The sequence below is a fragment of the Electrona antarctica genome (genome assembly GCF_951216825.1).
Source record: "Electrona antarctica genome assembly, chromosome: 19".
In the NCBI taxonomy this organism is placed as follows: Eukaryota; Metazoa; Chordata; class Actinopteri; order Myctophiformes; family Myctophidae; genus Electrona; species Electrona antarctica.
In genome coordinates this window covers 16,718,107-16,740,390 of record NC_136800.1, presented here as the reverse complement: position 1 = coordinate 16,740,390, position 22,284 = coordinate 16,718,107, and the positions used below count along the sequence as shown (strand labels likewise).

Below are 22,284 nucleotides of genomic sequence, written 5' to 3'. Positions count from 1 at the left end.
GGGCAGCTCTTGTGGCTTGCTTACCAACAGCATAGCCTTAAAACAGACCAGTCAGCTCGCCAGCCAGTCAGTCAGGCAGCCAGCCAGAATAATTCAGCCATGCCAGTCAGCCTGGCAGTCAGCCAATCAGTCAGTGAGATATTTCATCCAGGGGCACAATAAGGGGGAGGGGATGCCCTGAATGATTCAGAAGGGCGGGGCCAGAGCTGGACAGGGGCCCTGCATCACGCCAGAGATACCAGGCTTGGAATCTTTGAAGTTTGTCGATGGCAGGAAATCCTGTTCGCAGACATGAACCTACTCTTCTTGAATGCGTGCCACCCAGTTGCGTGTCCACAATGTTGGCAATATGAATATTTTTAAAGTGACGTGTTGTGAACATGTAGATCGGCTATTTACCATTTTTTGGTGCATGTGAAAATGTTCACCTACAATGACATGCCCAAAAAAGGGAATAATATTAATCAATTTTATTAAATTGATTATTTTTTATAATAGTTTATAAAAGTGTTGCACCCCAAGTGATATTGACAGTATGAAATACACTGACAAATTAAATATACATGAGACATTTAATTTTAGTATGAAATTAGGTTCATATGTGGGCCGGGATTTCTAGCCACAGCCTTCCTTAATTATATCACAAACATCAGTAAGGTCTTGGATGCATTCCTGCTGTAGGGGTAATGCTTGGCCATGTACCTATTCAGTTTTTTTTGGTTTGACCTTAAAGAAGAACACCCTGCCTATCACATGCCAGTGTGTGTTCACAAAAAGAGTTCTGTTATCCCATCATAAGATGTAATGCCACCGCCACACCGTCAAAACATGTAAACAATTAGTCTGACTCTGACGATGTTCAGAATGTTTTTGTTTTCTGAAAGACTATTGTTCAGCAAAGTTCATCACAGCCCCAGCATTGTAGACCACCACTGTAATAGCACCACACTGACGAGGGAAAATAAATGTAGACGGACACAGACAGCTCAGATTCACAGCTCCACACAGGACACTGTCCTCACAGCAAGTGAGGCTTTTTATTGAACACATGACACACCCATAATCACATACACGCCCACCGCAGGTGGCACTGATCAGTGTTCAATTACGCATAAACATGCACCAGAGCAGTAATAGTTTGCCTCTGTACATAATAAAAGATACAATTAAGAGCACTTCTTAACACTATAATTTAAGTTTGGAACTGAGACACTAGAAGTTCAAATAAATAGTTTATTTCAGATTAGTTCTTAGTTCGAGTCACTTTTGTTGACTTGTCAAATTTGAAAAATACTGGACTAAGAATAACATGATTTCTAACTAGAAATCTAGGTTCCCAGTTCGAACCCAGATTGTTGAAGTCTCCTTGAGCAAAATACTGAATTAGGATACATACTTTTGACTCCACTACATTTCTAAGAATACTTAAGTATCCTTTAGTTTAAAGCAAGTACTGAAGCACTTTAACTCAAGTACAAACTTGATAGACCAACTTTCACGTGTAACAATATTTGACCAAGAGTATCTATACTTTACCCTGAGCCATCCAACCCTAGCATAATGAGCAGGGTGGACTAAGTACTCAAGCCCAGTAGTAGAGGACAGAGACATGCAATGGGCCTGGTTTTCAAGATACTCAAGGGACCAGTGTCCATGTACCTGTCAAACTAGTGAGAAACACCCACGGACACAACACCAGAGGGAGCTCCACTGATCTCATTCCCCCAGATTCGGCACAAACATTTGGATGAATTCATTCATTCTACGATTATGCCACCAAAATGTGAAATGCCCTACCACCAGCCATCAAAAGGTGAGACTCCCTAGTCCTGCCCTACTTCAAACCCACCTTAAAAGAGCACTGGAATGCAATCTGCAACTGGCTTTCCAAAATAAATGATCCCCCACTGTTTTTCTGCTGCTGATTGAAAATGTTAACAGTTTGTAGAATGGGTATACAGTTCAACGGAAGTACAGGTCAATACAAAAACTGCTATGGATAAAACCAGAAAAAACACTAAGAATTGTTTACATCAGGGCCCTCCATTTTCAATTCATCAGAACACAGAACATTTAAAGACATTTATGCAACAAAATAAATCATGATATACAGTTAGTTTAGTTAGTTATCTAGTATTGATGATTTCTTATAGTATAGCCCTCAGGGCCTTTTGTGTTATCCTTTTAGCATTTTTGTATACTGTATACTTTTTTGCAAACTGTTAATACAATATTCAGAGATTAAAATAGGGTGCATTTTTTTTGTTTATAGTTAAAGGACGCAATAAAACAACGACCTCTGCATCCATGGTATGCACTACTGTACTGTTTTTTTTTATTCTAGTTTACTTTGCTAGCTTTATTTATAATCATTTCTTAATCTGTTTTCTACATGAATATAACCACATTATAACCATATAAAATGAAATTGTAGTTAAATGCTGCAATTTGTAAAAATGGCAAAATATGACTCCTAACATCGTTGAACTCATAAAAAGTCACTAAAAGACCATCCCTGCATCACGGGACTCATTACATTGAAAACCTATTTTCATCACTGAATCAATCAATTACCTGAGCCTAGTCAAAGGCTCTGAGCCTAGTATGTGCTCTCTGGCGCCCTCCAATGGCGAAGAGACGCAAGGCTAGGTTACAATGGGGCAGCCTGCCCTACACAGTAGTACACACCCACAACCTCCTCTATCAGATTCACATGATTCAACATTCACAGAAGGAAAGAGTGAGACTAGCCTGCTTAACTGACCCGTACGGACGAAAGCACGCTCACTCCACCATGTCGACTGTCTGCAGCAATACCCATAGCGAAAAGTATCGAGTCTGTCTGTCTGAGACTCAGACAAAGAACCAGACGAGACGGCATGCGGGTAGCCTACACACGAATAGCTGCATTTTGATTAAAACTATTCAGATATGTTTAGTCGGAAATTAGTTGTGCACAACTTAGGCAACAGACTACAATGAAAGTAGACAAGTTCCGCAAAACAAATGTGCTCAACTTCCTTTTTTGCAAACTCATTGGCTTAACCAGCGTACAAAATACGCAAGTGCAAGTCACATACGGGATAATCAATCACCCATGCCATGCAGGGCCTTCTTTACCAAAATCATTATTACGGCCGGTGCTGTACCTGTTTTAGTGCGTTGAGAAGATGCCGTGGTTGTTGTGGGGCTGATGGATGGTGTGCTGCGGTCAGCTCCGGTAGACAGGCTCTCAGGCTGCCTTTATGAGCTGTCGCGCTTTCATTCCCTGTGCACCTCCCAAACCACATCGATTGGTTTAACACCCATGACGAAATGCCTTCCATTTACCAATGACTGCAGGTCGGTCGGGTCCGCGCGTCCTCCTGTGCGCGCTCCCTACACCGTCGTCACCTATAGTGGTCTCGAGTCTCGACTCGTCTAGTTTCTTCAATTTATCCTGTAAAATGCATCTATCTGTCTCTCTCTCTCTCAGTCTCTCTCGCCTGTTGCTGCTGTTGTTGTTGTTGTTGTGAGATTGTAGATAGGCTATTTTTGGCAAATAGATAATGGGCAAAAGAAAAAAATAAGCAGAGGACCCCCAAGTCTCCCGTATAGACAAGTATATCTGAAATGAAATGAAATGATTACTATATTTACCCAGGGTATCTGGGCTAAGCTCAAGAACTTGTTTCCAGCCAGGCCCTGCTCATAGAACATTTCATCGTAGTGGTTCAATGCCTTGTTCAAGGGCACTTCAGCGGTGGTAATTTGAACGTGTCGGACCGCTGATTCGAACTGGCGACCTTCCGGTATCAAGACCGCTCCGCAATCCGTTCGACCACCGCTGCCACAGCCATCTTACATACTGTAGGCCTATTAACCTATATCAACATAATATTCAGCTAATAATGTAATGTGCTTATCCCCAAATACAGCTCTGAGGATCAGGGGAATGGTTAAACCAGGACAGATTTATTTCCACCCTCACATCTACCGGTGCAATAGTGAATAAAAGTTAAACGAGTCAATTAAAAAAATAGGCATATAGGCATAATAGGCCTAACTAGCAGGAGTACATTCTCACAACACATTGCGACAAGTTGTGAGCTAGCTAGTCATTTTCACTATTTTTCCTGCGAGTGTGACAAAGTATAAAATATTGCTTACTGTAAGTGGTTATTCATTGATACACACACATATACATTGTTTTCTTTATTTAAAATCACACCCGTGTGAAGTGAGTGGTGCAACTCCGTGTGGGGGTCCCGGGGATCCCCGGAACTTCCAGACCCACAGGAATGCGCCCGGGGTGCCGGCCCGGTTCCGGCAAGCCACCCCGTGTCCGAAACGGTCGAGAAATGATAGAGTTACCGTGTGGGGGTCCCCAGGGGGACCCTCTACTGTACTGTACTTTACTGTCACTGTACTGTACTGTACTGTCACACCCGAAATCACGTAATGGCTGCTAAAAACTCAGCTTCCCATCATGCACCTGTGCAGTGTGAAGCTCAACATCGCCACTTTGTCACCTGTTGGGACTCTAAACAGGCATGCACGCACACATACATACATAGGGACACACATTGCTGTTCAATGGAGTGGTTGCACCACTCAAAAACACACTTCTCGATTATTCGATGAATTGAAAAAGTAATCGACAAAATAAACAATAGCTGCAGTCCTACTCAGATACTTTTTCACAGCACAGGCACAGCACAGATGTAAAGTTTGGTCTCTCTGGGGTATAGCCACTAGCCAGATGTGCCTGTGACTGCCTGTTTCTGTGATCAGACTGTATCCAGTCATGCAGTGACAATCTGTACAAGTGTACATTGTCAACGTTTGTCTCAACCACGGTTGGCTAATCTGCCACCATTTCTGTTTAGGTTCAAGTCAAATTGTGATTTGTGTTTCAATAGGCCTACTTGAGATAATTTTCTTTTGGTTTTGAGATAATTGGGTTGTTGGAGGCTTGGAGCAGATTGATTGCTACTGTCCTGAAGCCCCTGGTGGGGTGGGCAGAGCAGAGCATCAAGGGCAGCTGGTGGGAGTGGGCAGAGCCGAGCACAAGCACAGCTGGTCCTTATCTTTGTTCAACTCTTGGCCTTGAGGGCCTTTGTTGTGGTACTCCACTTGATTGGAGATGTTTATTTTGATGGCTGGCTTTTAGATGATTCACCCCTTAAGCCCTACTTTATACATAGGCTAGTTGTACAATGGTTTTGCACTGAAATAACAAAGATAACCAATTTACAAGCTCAGATAGTCAATCTAAAAGTTGTGAGCTTGTAGATCGTCTTTTTCTTCCTCTAGGTTTAAAGTGGTTAATGGGCCGCACACTTCATAATTGGGTCTCTTACTGAATTTAGAGTACTGAATAGCACTCGCCTTTCGGTCACATGGGCTCAACTTCAATCCCGGGCACCGCCAACTCAAGAGACACAGCTTGGGTGCAGTAAGTACTGGAAATGATGGTATGGTGTTGTGCTCCATATAGGTATAAGTGCAGCTGAAACTAACGTACCAGACCACCTGAAGGCAATAATAGACCCCCCTGCAGTTTCCCTACTGGGCTAACAGGTATACTGTAAGTGGCACCTGTACTTTCAGGGGCCTGCTGCCTGTGCAAAGATTTTGTTTGTGAACTAGATTAATTCAACACCAGTGTGTCAGAGCGGATAAACTCCAAACTAGGGCTGGGTGATATGACTTCAAATGAATATCACGATTATTTCAAACTTGCTGGATGTAATTTAGGCCTGAATCCATCGATAAGTCCTGACAGACAGAGCAGCAGGAAAGCACATCTCAAACTCAAACCTACACTGCAAGGCTACGTGCTCTAGCTCTCTCCTCGCCTTTTCTCTTCATACACCTCCACAAACTCCTCTGTCTTAACCACTTAAATCCTATATATTTCGCTGGCCAATTTGAGGCCTTTCCACTAAATATCGTTGACCCAGACAGTGGCCTTGTGGTTAGAGTGTCCGTCCTGAAACTGGGAGGTCGGGGTTCGATCCCCGGCTGGATCATACCAAAGACTGTAAAAATGGGACCCAATGCCTCCCTGCTTGGCACTCAGCATCAATGGGTTGGATTGGGGGTCAAATCAACTAATGATTCCCGAGCGCGGCGCACGCTGCGGCTCACCGTTCCAAGAGATGGGTCAGATGCGGAGAACAAATTTCACTGTGGTAACGTCTGTGACTAATCGTACGACTTTGACTTTGACTTTGACAGGGATGGTATAGGATTCAAGCTGTTATAGGTTTGTGGAAGACAACTCTGATTGGACTCATCTGGAATGGGTATGAATCTGCATACAGACAGGAGTTTGTCAGACCAATGGGCAAGATCATCTCTGACATCTTCCAATATAGTGATCAAAGGGAGTTGAGGCTGATAAGCTTGTGCTGAATGGTTATATACCTGCCATATAACCCCAAGGGCTAATACAGCATCTCTTTGCATGAGGAACTCAACATGTCAAACATGATGAAGGAAATACACGGCTGAGGATACACTGGAGTTCATCTGGGTCAGCGGTGAAGGGAGTAACCTACTCAGATTTCTTATGTTAAAGTAGAAATACCAAGATATGAAAATACTGTGTTATAAGTTAATTCATTAGTTTGTATGTTTTGTAACAATAATCAAAATCTGCAAAGAAACTTATAACTAACATGTAGTGGAGACTGGAGAGTAAGTATTGAAGAATGGACATACTCAAGTAGGCCTACGTTGAAATTGTACTTAAGCACAGTACTTGATCGAGTACATGTCTACTTAGTTACTGTCCTCCTCTGATCTGGCTGAAAAGTAACAACAACACGGAGAGGAAATTAAACAGTGGAGAGTTCACAGAACGGCTGGCAGCCAGCAGCACTTGCTGTCAAGGTCAAGGACAACTATATTGCTCTACAAGTGGGGAAATTAGGCATGGGCTTACCATAAAAAACATCCCTATATCACGTAACATGTTTTCACACAACTCCAGGGCAAGCTTTTACCTACCTGTATGCACATTATAAAATGGCATAATTTCTGTCTATTCTGTGTCTCATTGATGGGACTAGACCTGTACGTGCCCGTCGGCCACTGTGCACATCCTACTATAAATGTGCCACGTCGCTGCGTGCGTGCGTGCGTGCGTGCGTGCGTGCGTGCGTGCGTGCGTGCGTGCGTGCGTGCTATAGACGAATAACAGTTAAAGTCCAAATTTTATTCTGACCCCTCCACGAAAAGGCCTCGTTGTCCTGTCCCCTTATCCATCATTTTTAATCTTTATTTCAGTTAACTAAAATGTTTTTTAGTTTTCATTATGTCGTAACTATAATAACTCTGACATTGAGTTGAGTGTCACATAATTGGGTTTAGCCGTTTAAGGTTGAACTTTGGGGCTAAAGCTGCAAAGGATAGTCCCTAGGTTTTTGCAACAAGGCCACACCATCTGATGCATTGGCTGTTGCCAGGCAACAGTTGTCCTGAGATGAATGGCTGTCCTTGTACTCCTTATTCTCATCCTCATCATCTTCATCTCTTTTTGTGAGCCAACACACGTGCATGCTTGCACGCACACACACTCACAAACTTCATAAAATATAAATAAAGTTTGATTTAATCTTTATTTTAGCTCTCTAGCATAGCTCTAGCCCGGAGGATTTGCCTGGGTTTGCAAGACGAAGGAAAACCAATGCTGTGTGTGAAGTGTATTATACAGTAGGTCAACCAAGGTGAAGAGATTAATTTGGCAGACGCATGCACACTCACAGCCTCGATGCAATGTGAATTTGGGAAACAGAACCCAACATTTTGTTGCTGTCAGGCAGAAACCTGTTATCTCCATATTTATTTAACTTTTTTCTGTAAATGTATGGCCTACTTTGTCATACTAAACTACAGTGTCACACAAAAGTATCAAAAATAGCTGATTTTACAAGCTCAAAACATGTAGCTATATATGCGAAACATTTTGAGATCTGCTATATTTGCAACTTTGGAATTTGAATCCTGAACAGTTTTGGACACATGAAGTTTCCAGACAGCAGTGATTTCCATACAGTATTAATAAGCTACCTTGCAGAGCTGTCTTGAGTTATAAGCTCCACATCTAGCAGCCTCATTTGTGAAAGTAGACTACATGAGGTTGGTGTGAACTGTAGTAGTGAAAGTAAATGTAGCAAAGTGTAGAAATACTCTGTTACAAGCAAAAGTCCTGTATTCATAATTGTAGTTCAGTCAGATAATTCACAAATACATTGAACAAATATTCATTATAGAATGAGAATATAAATGTGCATATAATATTTTATCTTGGCGTTCGGCTCTGCTACATTTTATCAGTGTTTGGCACAATTATACAGCCCTCCTTAAACAGTAAGAGCAGGGAGATAGATAGATAAACAACAACCCACAGACGCATGAGTCCACCGGTGGTGCTGGGGTGGTGGTGGGAGAAAACAGTGCATAACTAGAAAAAGTTGTTTGGACAAACTGTGTAGGAGTAATATATGAAACATCAAACAGATGTGTTGAACACATGACTATAGAGATATTGTATACCGATTTGCGTAATATAAATACATGTGTTTGTCGACCTCATGGTGGCACTATAACAGGCAGATGCGAAAAATGCAGGGCAAAAAAATGTCCTTGGCCTCTAGGTCTAGGGAGTGCGCCTGAAGATGTACACAGATCGGTGCAGTTATAGGTAAAAACAGGAATTGGACTCTTATAGCGCCACCATGAGGCTGATTTGGAATGAAGTGGCATTTCTTCCTCTGCCTAGTGGGAATGTGCATGCATAATTGCACGGAAATCACACGCTGTGTTAAGATTTGAGGCATTTAGTTAAAAACGGAAAACATGGGGCAGAGGTTTATCGTTGGCATCCAGGGAGTGTGCATGTGTGCAGTTCGGCATTGACCGGGCCATTAGCTGCGCACGCACGCACGCACGCACGCACGCACGCACGCACGCACGCACGCACGCACGCACGCACGCACGCACAGGATTACCAGCCAATTAAGGTGCCTAGACGGCTACGCCAGCCGCCCGGGCTGACTGAACTAACTCTGCAAGCTACTTGATCATCTCAAGAATCAAAAGTTTTAATATTGTCTTATCTTACTTACAGTATACGAGTACAAGCAGTCAAATGTTGTAGGGACTTGTTCTGGAAAACTTTACTTGAGTAAAAGTATTGGCATCAAAACCAAGATCATGCAAACCCGGCCATGTCCAAGGGTCCTTGACTACCAGGGGCCACTAGGGGCCACATAGCTTAATATTCCCTTACTCCACCTCAGGAACGTATACTAGCCAAACTTCGGCCCACCCTTACACTCTCTCTGAGTCCTTTGTCTCCTCCAGGCTGGATTACTGCAATGCACTTCTCATCCCTAGCAAGAGCCTCCAAAAGCTCCAACACATTCAGAACAGCACTAGGATCCTGATGAGTGTGTAAATATGTGCATATCAATCCATACTCATACACGGTTACTGTGGTTACTGCGTCTATACATCATCATCATGATAAAAATCATGCTCACTTCACACGGGAAATGTGATTTTCGAGTGGCTTTGTGTATACCCAAGAAATGTTGGTATATGCGTGATATGAGGACAGTGGAATTAAACTCAAGAGGCTTGTTCTTCAATTCCAGATGTATACTACAAGCTTAATTATACAGCAGAAGAGAATCAGACACCTGCACAAACTGCAATAGTGCCTGCAGAAATGGGCTTTTTGAGGAAAACACCAGCGCACTCACACCGGAGAAAAACCTTTTAGTTGTGACAAAGGCCAGTCCGGTTCTCTGAAAGCACACGTGCGACAGCGCACACCGGAGAAAGACCTTTTAGCTGTGAGCAGTGTGACAAGAGTTTTGCTCGTTTAGATAACCTAGCGGCACACCGGTGCATTCACACGGGAGAGAAACCTTTTGGCTGTCCACAGTGTTACAAGCGAAGTCAATCTGGCTCTCTGACAAATCACCTGCGTGCCGTGTGCATAGAGAGGCCTTTTTACTGCACTTGGTGCAACAAAGATCCTGGACTGAAGCCGTGTGAACACTATCATCCAGAGGCGCTCATACATGCTATGCCCATAAATGGAATTCCCTGACGTCATGAATATGACCTTATAGCATTGACATAGACTGGCCTATAAGTACTATGATAACGGAGAGAATCCTAGTTGTAAGTCTGCCTAGCGGAAGAGTAACCTGTTACTATACTGTTAACATCCAGAGCCAACTATTCCCACCACCCGGTTCAGTCAGCGAGGTTCTAACGGAAGGTCAGCAGAGGAGTAGTTTCTTCACAAGCCAGGAGGTTCTGAAACAGAAAGGAGGAAGACAAAGAGGAGATGTTCCCAGAAGAAAGAGAAGGAGGCGTAGAGGCAGGACATGATGACAACCACGTGGAGACCAGGCTGTACGGCCGTCGTTTCGCCGTCCTGACGGTGTTCAGCCTGAACTCTCTGCTCAGCGCCTTCCAGTGGATCCAGTACGGCATCATCAACAACGTGTTCAGCCAATACTACGGCGTGAGCGGCGAGGCGGTGGACTGGCTGTCCATGGTCTACATGGTGGTCTACGTGCCGCTCGTCTTCCCCGCCGCGTGGATGCTGGACCGGAAGGGCCTGAGGCTGACGGTCGTGGCGGGCGCCGCATTCAACTGCCTGGGGGCGTGGCTGAAGTGCGCCAGCGTGCGGCCCGACCACGCGGGCTTCGCCGTGACGGCGGCCGCGCAGACGGTGTGCGCCCTGGCCCAGGTGTTCATGCTGGGCCTGCCATCTCGCGTGGCCTCCGTGTGGTTCGGCCCTGGCGAGGTGGCCACGGCCTGCGCCGCGGCTGTGCTGGGCAACCAGCTGGGCTCGGCCGTGGGCTTCCTGCTACCGCCCGTCCTGGTGCCCAGCAGCCCCGACGACCCGGCGACGACCGGACGCAACGTCGGAAACATGTTCTACGGCACCGCGGGGGTCGCCACTGGCCTCCTCGTCCTCACCCTCGCCTTCGTAAAGGACCGCCCCGCCATGCCGCCCAGTCGGGCTCAGGCAGTGCTGAGCCAAACCCATCCGGAGGTTTACTCCTACAAACGCTCCATGCTCAACCTCTTCCAAAACCAGGCCTTCGTCCTGCTGCTGCTCAGCTACGGCATCCTGACCGGCTCCTTCTACTCCGTCTCCACGCTGCTCAACCAGATGATCATGGCTCACTACCAGAACCAGGAGCTGAACGCCGGCCGCATCGGCCTGACCCTGGTGCTCTCCGGCATGGTGGGCTCGGTGCTTTGCGGCCTTTGGCTGGACCGCACCAAGATGTACAAGGCCACCCTGACGACGGTGTACGCCCTGTCACTCGTCAGCATGCTGGTGTTCACCTTCACCCTGGACCTGGACAACATCTACGTGGTCTTCGTCACGGCCGGTGCGCTGGGCTTCTTCATCACCGGCTACCTGCCTTTGGGCTTCGAGTATGGCGTGGAGATCACCTACCCCGAGGCCGAGGGAACGTCGTCCGGCCTGCTCAACGCCTCCGCTCAGATCTTCGGGGTGGCTTTCACTCTGGGCCAAGGCAGACTGACCACGGTCCATGGCCCTCTGGCGGGGAACCTGTTCCTGTGCGCCTGGATACTCTTGGGCCTGTTGCTGACGTGCTTCATCCGCTCGGAACTGAAGAGGAACAGCGTGAACGTCGAGGCAGACAGCGAGCAAACCAAGGGACAGTTTTTAAAATGGGAGTTTTTGGGAGTTTTTAAAAAAAGACATAGGAGCGCCACATAATTGTGGAAAATAAAAAAATCACCTTGTCCGACGGACAAATAACTTTTAATCCACAGAAGCGGACAAGCCTTAATGTCAAGCCCTTACTATACCTTTAAAATACTAAGGCCCACGCCTGACTCAGGCGTGGGCCCTGCATAGTGCATAGTCCCCTGGGACTCTGTCGAGTGCCTACTTGCTTGTTGCACACAAGTAGGCCTACTAGTGCGCAAGCAGAGCGCAAGTACTGTCGACCGCTACAAACTGTCAAATCTCAGCTTCTCTTTGAAAGAACGATTGAAATATTGAATTATTAGGTTTAGCTATTTGCTACGTACCTACTTTTTGCACGTAAAAAAGTAGTATTATGAAGTATATCGTAATAAAGATGTGGATTAAAGGACCCAATGCCTTCGATGGTGACGTATATCTCGATCAGTGTTGGGTGGATTAAAGGAAATGCCTCTATGTATATGTATATGTAATTTGTAAGTTGATTAGCGGTATACTGTGGTTACTTTTGATGCGTATGCACCGTCCCAGCATATGACGTCAGGGTATAACTGGTACAGCTAGCTCTCAATGATGACGTAATAAAGATGTGGATTAAAGGACCCAATGCCTTCAATGGTGACGTATATCTCGATCAATGTCGGGTAGATTACAGGAAATGCCTCTATGTATATGTATATGTAATTTGTAAGTTGATTAGTGGTATACTGTGGTTACTTTTGATGTGTATGCACCGTCCCAGCATATGACATCAGGGTATAACTGGCGTCATATGCTAGCTCTCAATGATGACGTAATAAAGATGTGGATTAAAGGTCCCAATGCCAGAGTGTAATTGGTTTTCGATGGGGACGTAATGACGATATGTTTTAGTGTCGGGAGGATTAGAGGTAATGCTCCTATACATGTATGTAGTCTGGCACCACTGCCGTATCAGGCACAAGTAGTCATTACGTCATTTGCTGGGACGGTGCATACGCATCGTCGGGCGAAACTAGTACTTGCGCGCTCTGCTTGCGCAAGTAATGACAGTGTGGGGAGAACAAGGATCCTTCCGCTGGCTGCAGGGGGCGGCAGGGAGACGTCCCTGTCGCTGCTCCACCACCCAGAGATGTTCCGGGATTAAAGGAGCGAAACATCTGTGAAGGGTGGCTCCCGGCTGATGACCCTGCAGCCGGCACCATGGCACCGTCGGAGGTGCGTCATGCAGAAATGCCCAGCAAGTCTTCTCACTTGTGCTTACATCTAAAATACTAAAATAGTGGTGCCCGCTTCATGGCCCAATGGTATGCATGCCAGTGTGTCGCATGTTCGAGTCCCGTTCATGACTACCTTTGCTGCATGTCTCTCCCCCTCCCTCTCTCCCTCTTCTTCTTCCCTGTCCGTCTTCACTGTAACTATCAATAAAGGCACAAAAGACAAAAACCTTAAAAAAACAAAAAAACAACTAAAATAGTAATATAATAGCAATGTAAACTAGAAAGGTGCAATTCTGGGAAATTGCAAGTGTGGTTGCAATTTCTCTCGAGCAGCTCGCTAAGTGCAGTATGACCCACATGACGTCACAGGTAACCAGATAAATTAATAAATTATATGAAAGAAAGAAAGAAAGAAGTCAGGCAATTACTGTAGTCTTTTAGAGCCTAAATAACCGGTTGCCAGCCAAGTCTATGGACTTTAATGTTTGTTTGATGACAAGTGATGACGTGCACTGTTGAGTTGAGACAGTTTATTGTCTGGTTGTTAGTGCTTCCCATTAAAACTTTATCAAAGCTTCCTGTTGTCATGCTCACGAAACGGAATAATAAATCCCCATCTTGGAGATAAAAGAGAGAGAGACATGTCTGGCTGAGATTCAGTGGTTTCATCATGTGTTCAACAGCACGCTACCTGAATTACTCACCAACTCCTCACATCAAGGCCAAAAAGCAGATTTGTCTGTCAAATGCTGAGGTTTGACTCTCTCGCATTCCCTCTTCAGGGAGGTCATTAAAATGGTAAGGTGTAAATTTATATAGCATGCTTTGCATATAGTTTGTGCATTACATTCACACTGCAATTCACACACACATTGTCATACACTGATGGCAGAGGAAACCATGCAAGGCACCTACCTGCACATCGGGAGCCATTCCATTGTCTTGCTCAAGGACACTTCGACACTAACTCTTGGGGAGCCTGGGATCGAGCCGGCCACTCTACCCCTGAGCCACTTCCCGGCCACATTACTAGTCAATACTATAGGCTACTGTTGTACTGTACTACAAACCTACAGGCAAAAGTGGACAGTAACAAAGTACATTTACTTTTTTTTTGAGTACCTGTAATTTCCTTGGGCATTTGTATTTTTTTATTCTTGACTTTCACTCCACTACATTTCAAATATGGTATTGTATTGTACTTTTGACTGTTGAATGCAATGCATCATCCCTCACAGGGACTGACAGGCCCCAGTGCTGACTGCTGAGGGCCTGTGAAGTGAAAATGATTCCCCACCAATTTCACAGACAGACATATTTCTCATTAGATCAACAGCAGACAGATAGGCACGGTGAGCAGTCTAATTCATTATATCGTTGTTTTTTTAAAACTATTATATTTTCTCAAACAACAGAGACAACTCACTCACTATAAAGAGCTTTAATCAGAGTTAGAAAACAGAAGGCAGTCCAGTTCCAAGACCTGTTTAGCGTTGGCTAGTGTTTTCAAAGTGCGGTTGGGTTCTGGGAGTCACATGACATACTGTAGTGGAGAACGTACGATGCTTGTACATTCTTGTAGTGTACAATGTTTTCCCTTGTTAGCCATGTAGCAGAAATTCAATTATATCAAGGATTGAAACATACAAAGAGTGAGAGTATAACAGCAACAGCTGGTCAAAATTGAGCAAATCACACTTCAGACATTCACTAAAACATTGACCGGTTCTTTGGCCATGTAATGGGGCAATAACAACAGATACAACTCCCCAATAATGCTACATAGACTTTCTTGACAGTCCAGTGCAACATAAAAAATACTTTTCTATGCAAACGTTGTTTATGTATGTCATGTTGTGTATAGATGAGTTTTCTACTTCTAAAAAAAGATATGGTCTAAAAAGACATAATGTACTGTATATAACATTCAATGTGTAAAAAATACAATTCTAAAGCGGATATAATTGCCAATAGTTTGTCATGTACAGTAGTTATAAAAGGACTATCCAATTTCTTATGGAAGACTGCTTAAACATTTTGTATGGGTTAAGATTTCATCGATTTCACGTTTCTTGCCTGCCGTTGTAGACATCGGTGCATAGCACACAAATACATTTCATTTTACAGTCCAAAAAATAAAAAGGTCTTTGGTGAACATGTAAACATTTGCAACAGGATACAATAAGGCCTTAAAGTCACAGTGCCAAATGATGATTCTTTTCTTTTGATAAAAATGTTAAGTTGTATTAGGAGAAGCAATACAATTATGACAATAGGTGTCTAACAATACAATTCTAAATAGTTGTCAGAGAGCCTGCATTGCATAGTACAGACAGGTGACAGGTTGACAACCCCAAATAAAAGGAATGGATAAACTTAACTAATGCATCCTACGTGAGCACAGTTGACCTCAATGTTGGATCAAGATTACAAGATGAAAAGATTTAAGTGACTGTAAAAGGTTTGTTATTGAGGCACAGATGGCAGGAGCTTCACTGTTCAGCTGGCTTACAGCTGGCTAGTGTTTCAACTGAAGCAATCTGGGAACCCATCAGCAAAAAAAAGGATGTATAACAGGATGTTGACCGGTTTGGCCCGGCCTCAGCCCTACACTTACTGTCATTCCCCCTATCAACAGTCTATACACATTCTGAATGGCCTTGCTGACAGGTTCGGTAGCACAGCACAGAATCTGTTCTCGAGAGATTACAACTGAAGTGACATCTACATTTGATTACCTTCTTAGCAAATATTCTCTTGATGACTTTTTTGGTTAAACAATCGAGAATCACTTTTTAATAATCGACCCAAAACATGTGGGGGTCGCTCTTATCGTCATACATCACATTCTGTGCTCAGCCAATCAAATCGCAATGGGTTATACACAGACACACAAAGCTGCGCATAGGAGGGGCTAGCACCCCTCAAAAACTGTGAATTTAGCTGATTCACACGTGCGTTATGACTAAGCTTGTAGATTATCCATTTTTGTTTTCACTACTTTTCCGTGGGGGGGGGGGGGGGGGGGGTAGAAAAGTTATCAAGGATTTGCCATTTAGTTCGATTAACTGTCACACTATGCGAAACACTTCAGTGAATAGAAATTGGTAGAAATGTCACATTTGGTGACTGTGATGAAAGAGGAAAATCAGAACTCTCCCTGAGGAGACTGAGAATGGCAAAGCAGAACGTGATCAGACTGGATCAAGAACCATGAGTCAACAACTAGAGGTGTTATTATAGTAGGGCTTCACTTGCAGACAGTGCAGAAACCCCTCGGTTTTAACAGACACATTTGAAAATTCATATTCCTGCCATGGTTTGGGTCCACTTATCAAGATATTCGGAGTGATCAGCTTTATCTTATGATGACATTTCCAGGATGATCCACCCACTAGGCACGAGGTGTCACTCATTGGTTTGATGAGTATAAACATGATGTGAATCATATGCTATAACCTTCACAGTCACCAGACCTCAACCCAGGGAGTTTTTGGACCGATGTTTTAGACAGCACTCTCCACCGGCATCATCAAAACATCAAATGAGGGATTATCTCTTTTGTTATAATGGTGTTTGAACCCTCCAGTGGAGTTCCAGAGACTGACACAACATAATATACCAAGCTTCTGGTGGCATGTAGTGGTGCCAACACCTTTTACTACTATTACTAAAAGACACTTTGTTGTTTTCTTTCATTTGTCACTTGTCTGTACTTCACTCCAGTGAATTCCCTCCGGAGGAAAAAAGATTGAGGGTATCCAGTGTGAGAGAAAGAAAGAGATTGTTGCAGTGCGAATTACAACAGAATAATTACCGGTACGGTAATTAATGTCCCATATTATTAAAAAAATAGACCTAATGTATACATGCAAAAACAATTTGCCAGGTGGAGAAGGGGTAAAGTTCCTGCCACCAATAATGGAGTTTTATTCCTCCACAGTGCCTCTGGCTACTGAGCACTCCGACCAACACAACTGACCGTGTTTGCAGATGGGAAGCTGGAAGGGGACTGCGTTCTCTGTCGCTGCACTAGAAACTTCTAGTTTGGTCGGGGCACCTGTTCAACAAGGAGTGGAACCATGAGGAATAGCACACTCCTCCACATGCGCAGCACCCTCCTGTTGAATCTCCTTTGGGAAAGAAGCGCCTTGCGACTCTAGTGTGTATCACGGGAGACATGTGGTTGTCTATAGCCCCCTCACACTAAACAGTATGGGTTAGCTGGGATAGGGACTATAATATACATGGGGGCAATTGGCAATGACAAATATTTGGGACTAAAACAACAAAAACAGCTTATTTAAGGAAAAAGGAAATGGTGTTATTTTTTTCTCCCTCAGTAAAAAAAGGAAAGGAAAAAAAGCATGATTTAGGACAAAAAGACTTCAGCTGGATACATGCAGATTAAGAGGGCTACAGGTATGGTTTTATCAGTGTCTGCTCTCTCTACAGACACAAGACACGGGTATAGAGGACACAGTGTCATCCCCAACCCCCCTCTCCATGAAAAACAATCAAAATATGTCCTCTAGCAAAGAATTATAGGCATTATAAATGAGCAACAGATGCATCACTCTCCAGGGAGTGTAATAGACTTCAGGGTCCCTCCGTCTTCTCTTCCACCCTCTCCTCTGTCTGTCTGTCTGTCTGTCTGTCTGTCCATCCATAGTCCACAGGGAGCTGCTCTACCACTGCTCCCAGCTGAAGTCATCCCCACCACCGAACACGACAAAGAAGCCGAGGATGGTGAGAAAGATGACCGTGTTTCCTGCCATCACCAGACCACACGCGCCCCACTCGATCTGGAAAAGAGACATCATATTATAGGTTGTAGCACTAGCGCCTCCCAGTGGCTCTTTAGACAAAGACGTTACAGAGATTCAGAGAGACCCCAATTGATCCCTGCAGGGGAAATTCAGTTGTCAATGGCAGTACAGCAGCTACAGCTAAGGGTAGCAACAAAATACTAATAATTATGAATATACAAAAAAGGGTCAGCAAGGACAACACACTGGGACTAGGAAAGGAGTACCAGGTAGACACCAGGTATTCTACAGGAAAAAAAAGGGGGAAAAAAAGAAACGTCCTCCACACTTGACTAGTGTATTTCAGAAAAATACACCACTACTACTACTAATAATAACTATATGTATATGGACATTATATAACCCCCAATTAATTAGACCAAAAGCAACAGTTATTGCGTACATAGGCAGGTTCAGGGTAGGTAGGCAGCGAGCGTACTTGTCTCCCCTCAATTTGTTTGTAATTAAATAAATCCGAGACAAATGAACACACATTACAAGAAAGAACAGACAATATTTAATTTCTTAACAAGGAAAGGGAGAACTCACAATAGCCTTGCGGGCTAGGACAACCGGAAGGCCGAAACTTGATACCACAATTCCAGTGGTGAAGAAATATGCCAGCTCCCTACACGCATTGCTGGCAGCATCCGTGTCATCGCTGAGTCTTCTGGCAATGAATGTCGGGATGGGGCTCAACACGTAGAAGATGAGAACAAACAGTGGCCAATATTTCCTAAGAAAAGCCAGAGTCAGTAAGTAAGGACTAAAGTCTGAACATTTGAAGTGCAAGACTGCATATAAGGATTGGAAATGTATGCCTTTAGAGCTCATGCCTTTTGTCTACCGTTTGTGTTGTTCAGACTCAGGGATAAAGTTTAAAACTTGTGCAACTCCTCTTCTCCCATGCTAATTGATCAGGAGTCAATAAGGGAATCCATAAAGAATCAGACTGATATAAGCATGCTAATGACATTGGTATCAATAAAATCGCATCAATCCCATCCCTAACAGCATAATGGTAGGAGTCATGAAGTTATTCTGTCAGCCTATCACATACAGTAAACTCACTGGTAACAAGTTACAACGTCTGTTAGCTGCTTGTAGATTCAAAACATTTTGAAAACAAAATTTTCTCTTATGGGTCACCTGCAAAACATTTTCAGGTAGGGGTCTGCAGCCCGCCTAGCCTAGTACATCATTTGGGGGTCCTCCTCGGCTTGACATGAAAATGTTTGAGAACCACATTCAGTACAGCACTGGTTGAAGGTTCTCAACCTTTTCAGGCTGTGAACCCCAATATAATCATATTCGAAATGGGGACCCCCCCCCACCCTGAAAAGCACTTGGAGTTGAGGCATTTAGTTTGACTGATAAATATAGTGAAACTAGCAGATCTACCAACTCACAACGCCTCACGTTGCAAGGCATTATTAGTCGCAATTTGCAACTCTAGATATTTTTATAATGGGATGAATCTAGAGTAGCAATACGCTCCATTGACTCCCCACTCATCCAAATTGCAACTCTATGTGGGGGTCCCCGGAACTTCCGGACCCGCAGAAACGTGCCCAGGGGGGGTATGTGGGGGGTATGTGTGTGTTAGGCTACACAACAGTGACACTTGGTTTTGAAAACCAACCAAATGCAATTTCCTTGCTCAGACCCATGTACCCAGCCAGCCAGCCAGGCAGCCAGCCAGGCAGGCACACACAAAGCTACTTAAGGGGTTGCACCACTTCAAAATCCACCGTAGACATGTTGTGAGCTACTTTCTGTCAAGACATTCTGTGCAGGTGATTATCTTTCTAAGTGTTGGAGTTTGGAAGCACTCGTTTTTATCAACGGTCGCGCTTATGTGCGAATTCGAAACAGGTGGTACGCAGGGCCGTTCAGTGACTTCGACGAGTACTTCCAAACTCCAACACACGCAATTTGGATGAGTGGGGAGTCAATGGAGGGTATTGCAACTCTAGATTCATCCCATAATAAAAAAATCACACCTGTGTGAACCGAGCGGTGCAACTATACATTTATTAGGCTTACCATACGTCCTCTTTTGCCCGGACAAGTCCTCTTTTGGGGGGCTGTCCGGGGGGGTTTTATAAATTCCTTCAAATGTCCGGGGTTTTACACGCATCTGTACACTCAGACCATTCAGACCAAAGTGTATTACAATGCACGTTCAATGGTTCGTAGTGGAAAAACACTGTGGGAGGCGGACTTTCAGCCCGAACCCCTGAATGTGTATTATTCATAACTGCATGCGCGCTGACAGCACTGGTCCCGATAGCAGATCAGAGAAAGGCTCGCTGCTGCTCCGCTGTTGCAGCGCTGCATAGACTGTTGTCTCTTGCTCTCCGTGAGGAAAGCTTGAATTGCAAAAGAACTATCTCATCATTGACATGCAGAAAAAGTATGCTACTGTTTTCTTACCTATGTGACCAATGAGAAGCAGATTGTATTGTCTGCAAAGGAACTATGTGTCTGTCACAAATAAAAGTTTTCCTGCAAGCCCATGTCAACAACACAGACATGGCAGCTGTGCGCGAGGTGAGTCCTTCTGCAAATTAAATTGACCCAATATTATTTTGTACAACCAAGCAAAGCATAAGATAATATGATGGTTTGGAGAATAGGCTGGTCTCTCTTTTTATAAGAGAAGCCATTGCATACAGGTTCTCAAACCTTTTAATTTCAAGGACCCCCATAACTGAGAGTAAAACTTCATTCCAGATTCCATTTGTACAGTATCAGAGTTAAAAGTTATTAAACTAATTAAAGGGTCCATTTGGTTCCATTTGTACTAGTTAAACTCTCAGAGTTACAGACCTGTAAGGGTCCATTTGGTTCCATTTGTACTCTCTCAGAGTTACAGACCTGTAAGGGTCCATTTGGTTCCATTTGTACACTCAGAGTTACAGACCTGTAAGGGTCCATTTGGGTCCATGTGTTACACTCTCAGAGTTAGACCTATAATGGGTCCATTTGGAACCCCTTCAAGGAACCATGAGGGTCCCTGGATCACACCTTTGAGAGCCACTGTAATATAGAGCATATTTGATTAAATTTAGGAGCATACCATTTGTTTTTGTTATAGATTATTTTGACATGTTATAGATTATTTTAACCCTAACCCAAACAGAACCGCGCACGCACGACACATGCACACGCACGACGCGCACGTGCACATGCACGCGCACATGCACGCGCGCATGTGTCCTCTTTTTGGTCATTCAGAATATGGTAACCCTACATTTATTGTTATAGTTACTGTACTCTGCTGTGCTCTGTACCGTACTGTATTGTAGTATACTGTGTGGGGGTCCCCGGAACATCCAGACGTGCCCATGAGTGCCGGCCCGGTTCCGGCGAGCCGCCCAACACGGTCGAGAAATGATGGATTTACCATGTGGGGATTCCCGGAACATCCAGCCCCCCAGGAACGCGCCCAGGGGGGTGGTCCGGTTCCGGCGAGCTGCCGCACGTCCGAAACGGTCGAGAAATTACAGAGTTACCATGTGGGGGTCCCCAGGGGGGTCCCGGAACATCCAGAGCCCCAGGAACGACCCAGGGCTCGTACTGTAGTGTACTCTGTGCCACTTTACTCTGTGCTGTACTCTACTGGCCAGTTTAGGTGTTGCAGCTTTCCGTGCTCGGACATACGGACGGACGGAGCGGATCGAGGCACCGCTCCAAAATCTAGAGTTGCAATTTGCGGCTAAGGCATTATAAGCTTGTAGCTATTATCACATTTTCCTCTTATGTTATTTGATAATTTGGCCAATGTTTGACCAGTTTTGATATTATCTAGTTTGTTGATCACTTTTGATATCTTAATAATGGTCTTTTTTATTTTTTAAGGTAAGTTAGGTAAGGTAAAGGTACTCTTAAGTCCCTACATCCATTGTCATCTTGTCCGGGACACCCCCAAAATCATCACAGGTTGAGAATCACATACAGTACATACCCGTACTGGTCCAATGCACAGCCCAGCAGAAGGAAGGTCAGCCCGATGGCACCACTAAACGACAAGCCAACTAGTGCTGAAAGGCAAACCGAAAACGTAGAAGTCATTCTATTGCATGGCCGACATACAATGACACGTTACTATGTCGACATGAATGTAAACATAGGATGGGGCACCGCGATAACCTGTTGGTATACTGTTATTACGCATTCAAAGACAGAATGACATCATCAATGATTCAAGACCAATTTTGACAAGGTTATGTTAAAACAACTTTACCAATACGTGTACACGTTTAAGAAACTCAAAGAAGTGTCGCGAACAAAAAGGAGCCTTGGAAAATGTAACTTACGATAAACAAGCTGTCGTGACTCTTGATCATGGTGATAATCAAAGTTAGTAAATTACAAGTAACTCCCTTAATTACCTTTCACGCCCGCCATTGTATAAAGATGTGCTTTTTCAGCTTCTCTCCTTTTCTTTCGTGTTGTTTATTGTGCTCCTTTCTTTCTTTCGTCTAACGCCGTACCACTTCCTCCTTTCCAG

General features: G+C 44.3%; 3 protein-coding genes across 3 annotated transcripts in view; 1 reads left to right on the top strand and 2 right to left on the bottom strand.

The window, feature by feature from the left end:
- Nucleotides 1–3,197, bottom strand: part of LOC306912590 (3',5'-cyclic-AMP phosphodiesterase 4B-like) — a 110,352-nt gene extending 107,155 nt beyond the window's left edge. Inside the window, exon 1 of the mRNA XM_079488924.1 lies at nucleotides 3,150–3,197. The gene's annotated coding sequence lies outside the window, so the exon portion shown is untranslated. The remainder of the gene's footprint in view (nucleotides 1–3,149) is intronic.
- A 7,154-nt stretch (nucleotides 3,198–10,351) lies between these two features.
- Nucleotides 10,352–11,770, top strand: LOC306943007 (choline/ethanolamine transporter FLVCR1-like; the record flags this gene model as incomplete). The annotated part of the gene is made up of 1 exon (XM_079529212.1): nucleotides 10,352–11,770. One exon carries the CDS (start codon nucleotides 10,352–10,354, stop codon nucleotides 11,768–11,770), a length of 1,419 nt encoding a protein of 472 aa, XP_079385338.1.
- Nucleotides 11,771–14,386: 2,616 nt separating this feature from the next.
- leprot (leptin receptor overlapping transcript) lies at nucleotides 14,387–22,284 on the bottom strand. Its single transcript, XM_079530456.1, has 4 exons — nucleotides 22,166–22,284; nucleotides 21,739–21,814; nucleotides 18,318–18,504; nucleotides 14,387–17,765 (listed from the first exon to the last, which is right to left on the bottom strand). The coding sequence occupies exons 1-4, from the start codon at nucleotides 22,179–22,181 to the stop codon at nucleotides 17,649–17,651; spliced, it is 396 nt and encodes a 131-aa protein (XP_079386582.1). The 5' UTR covers nucleotides 22,182–22,284; the 3' UTR covers nucleotides 14,387–17,648.

Excerpts from the sequence above, each read along its gene's own strand:
- leprot (XM_079530456.1), bottom strand. Across the intron at positions 18,505-21,738 it reads TGTGCATTGGACCAGTACGG|GAAATATTGGCCACTGTTTG; the intron begins GTATGTACTGTA and ends GGCTTTTCTTAG. Across the intron at positions 17,766-18,317 it reads TCCTAGCCCGCAAGGCTATT|ATCGAGTGGGGCGCGTGTGG; the intron begins GTGAGTTCTCCC and ends TCTCTTTTCCAG.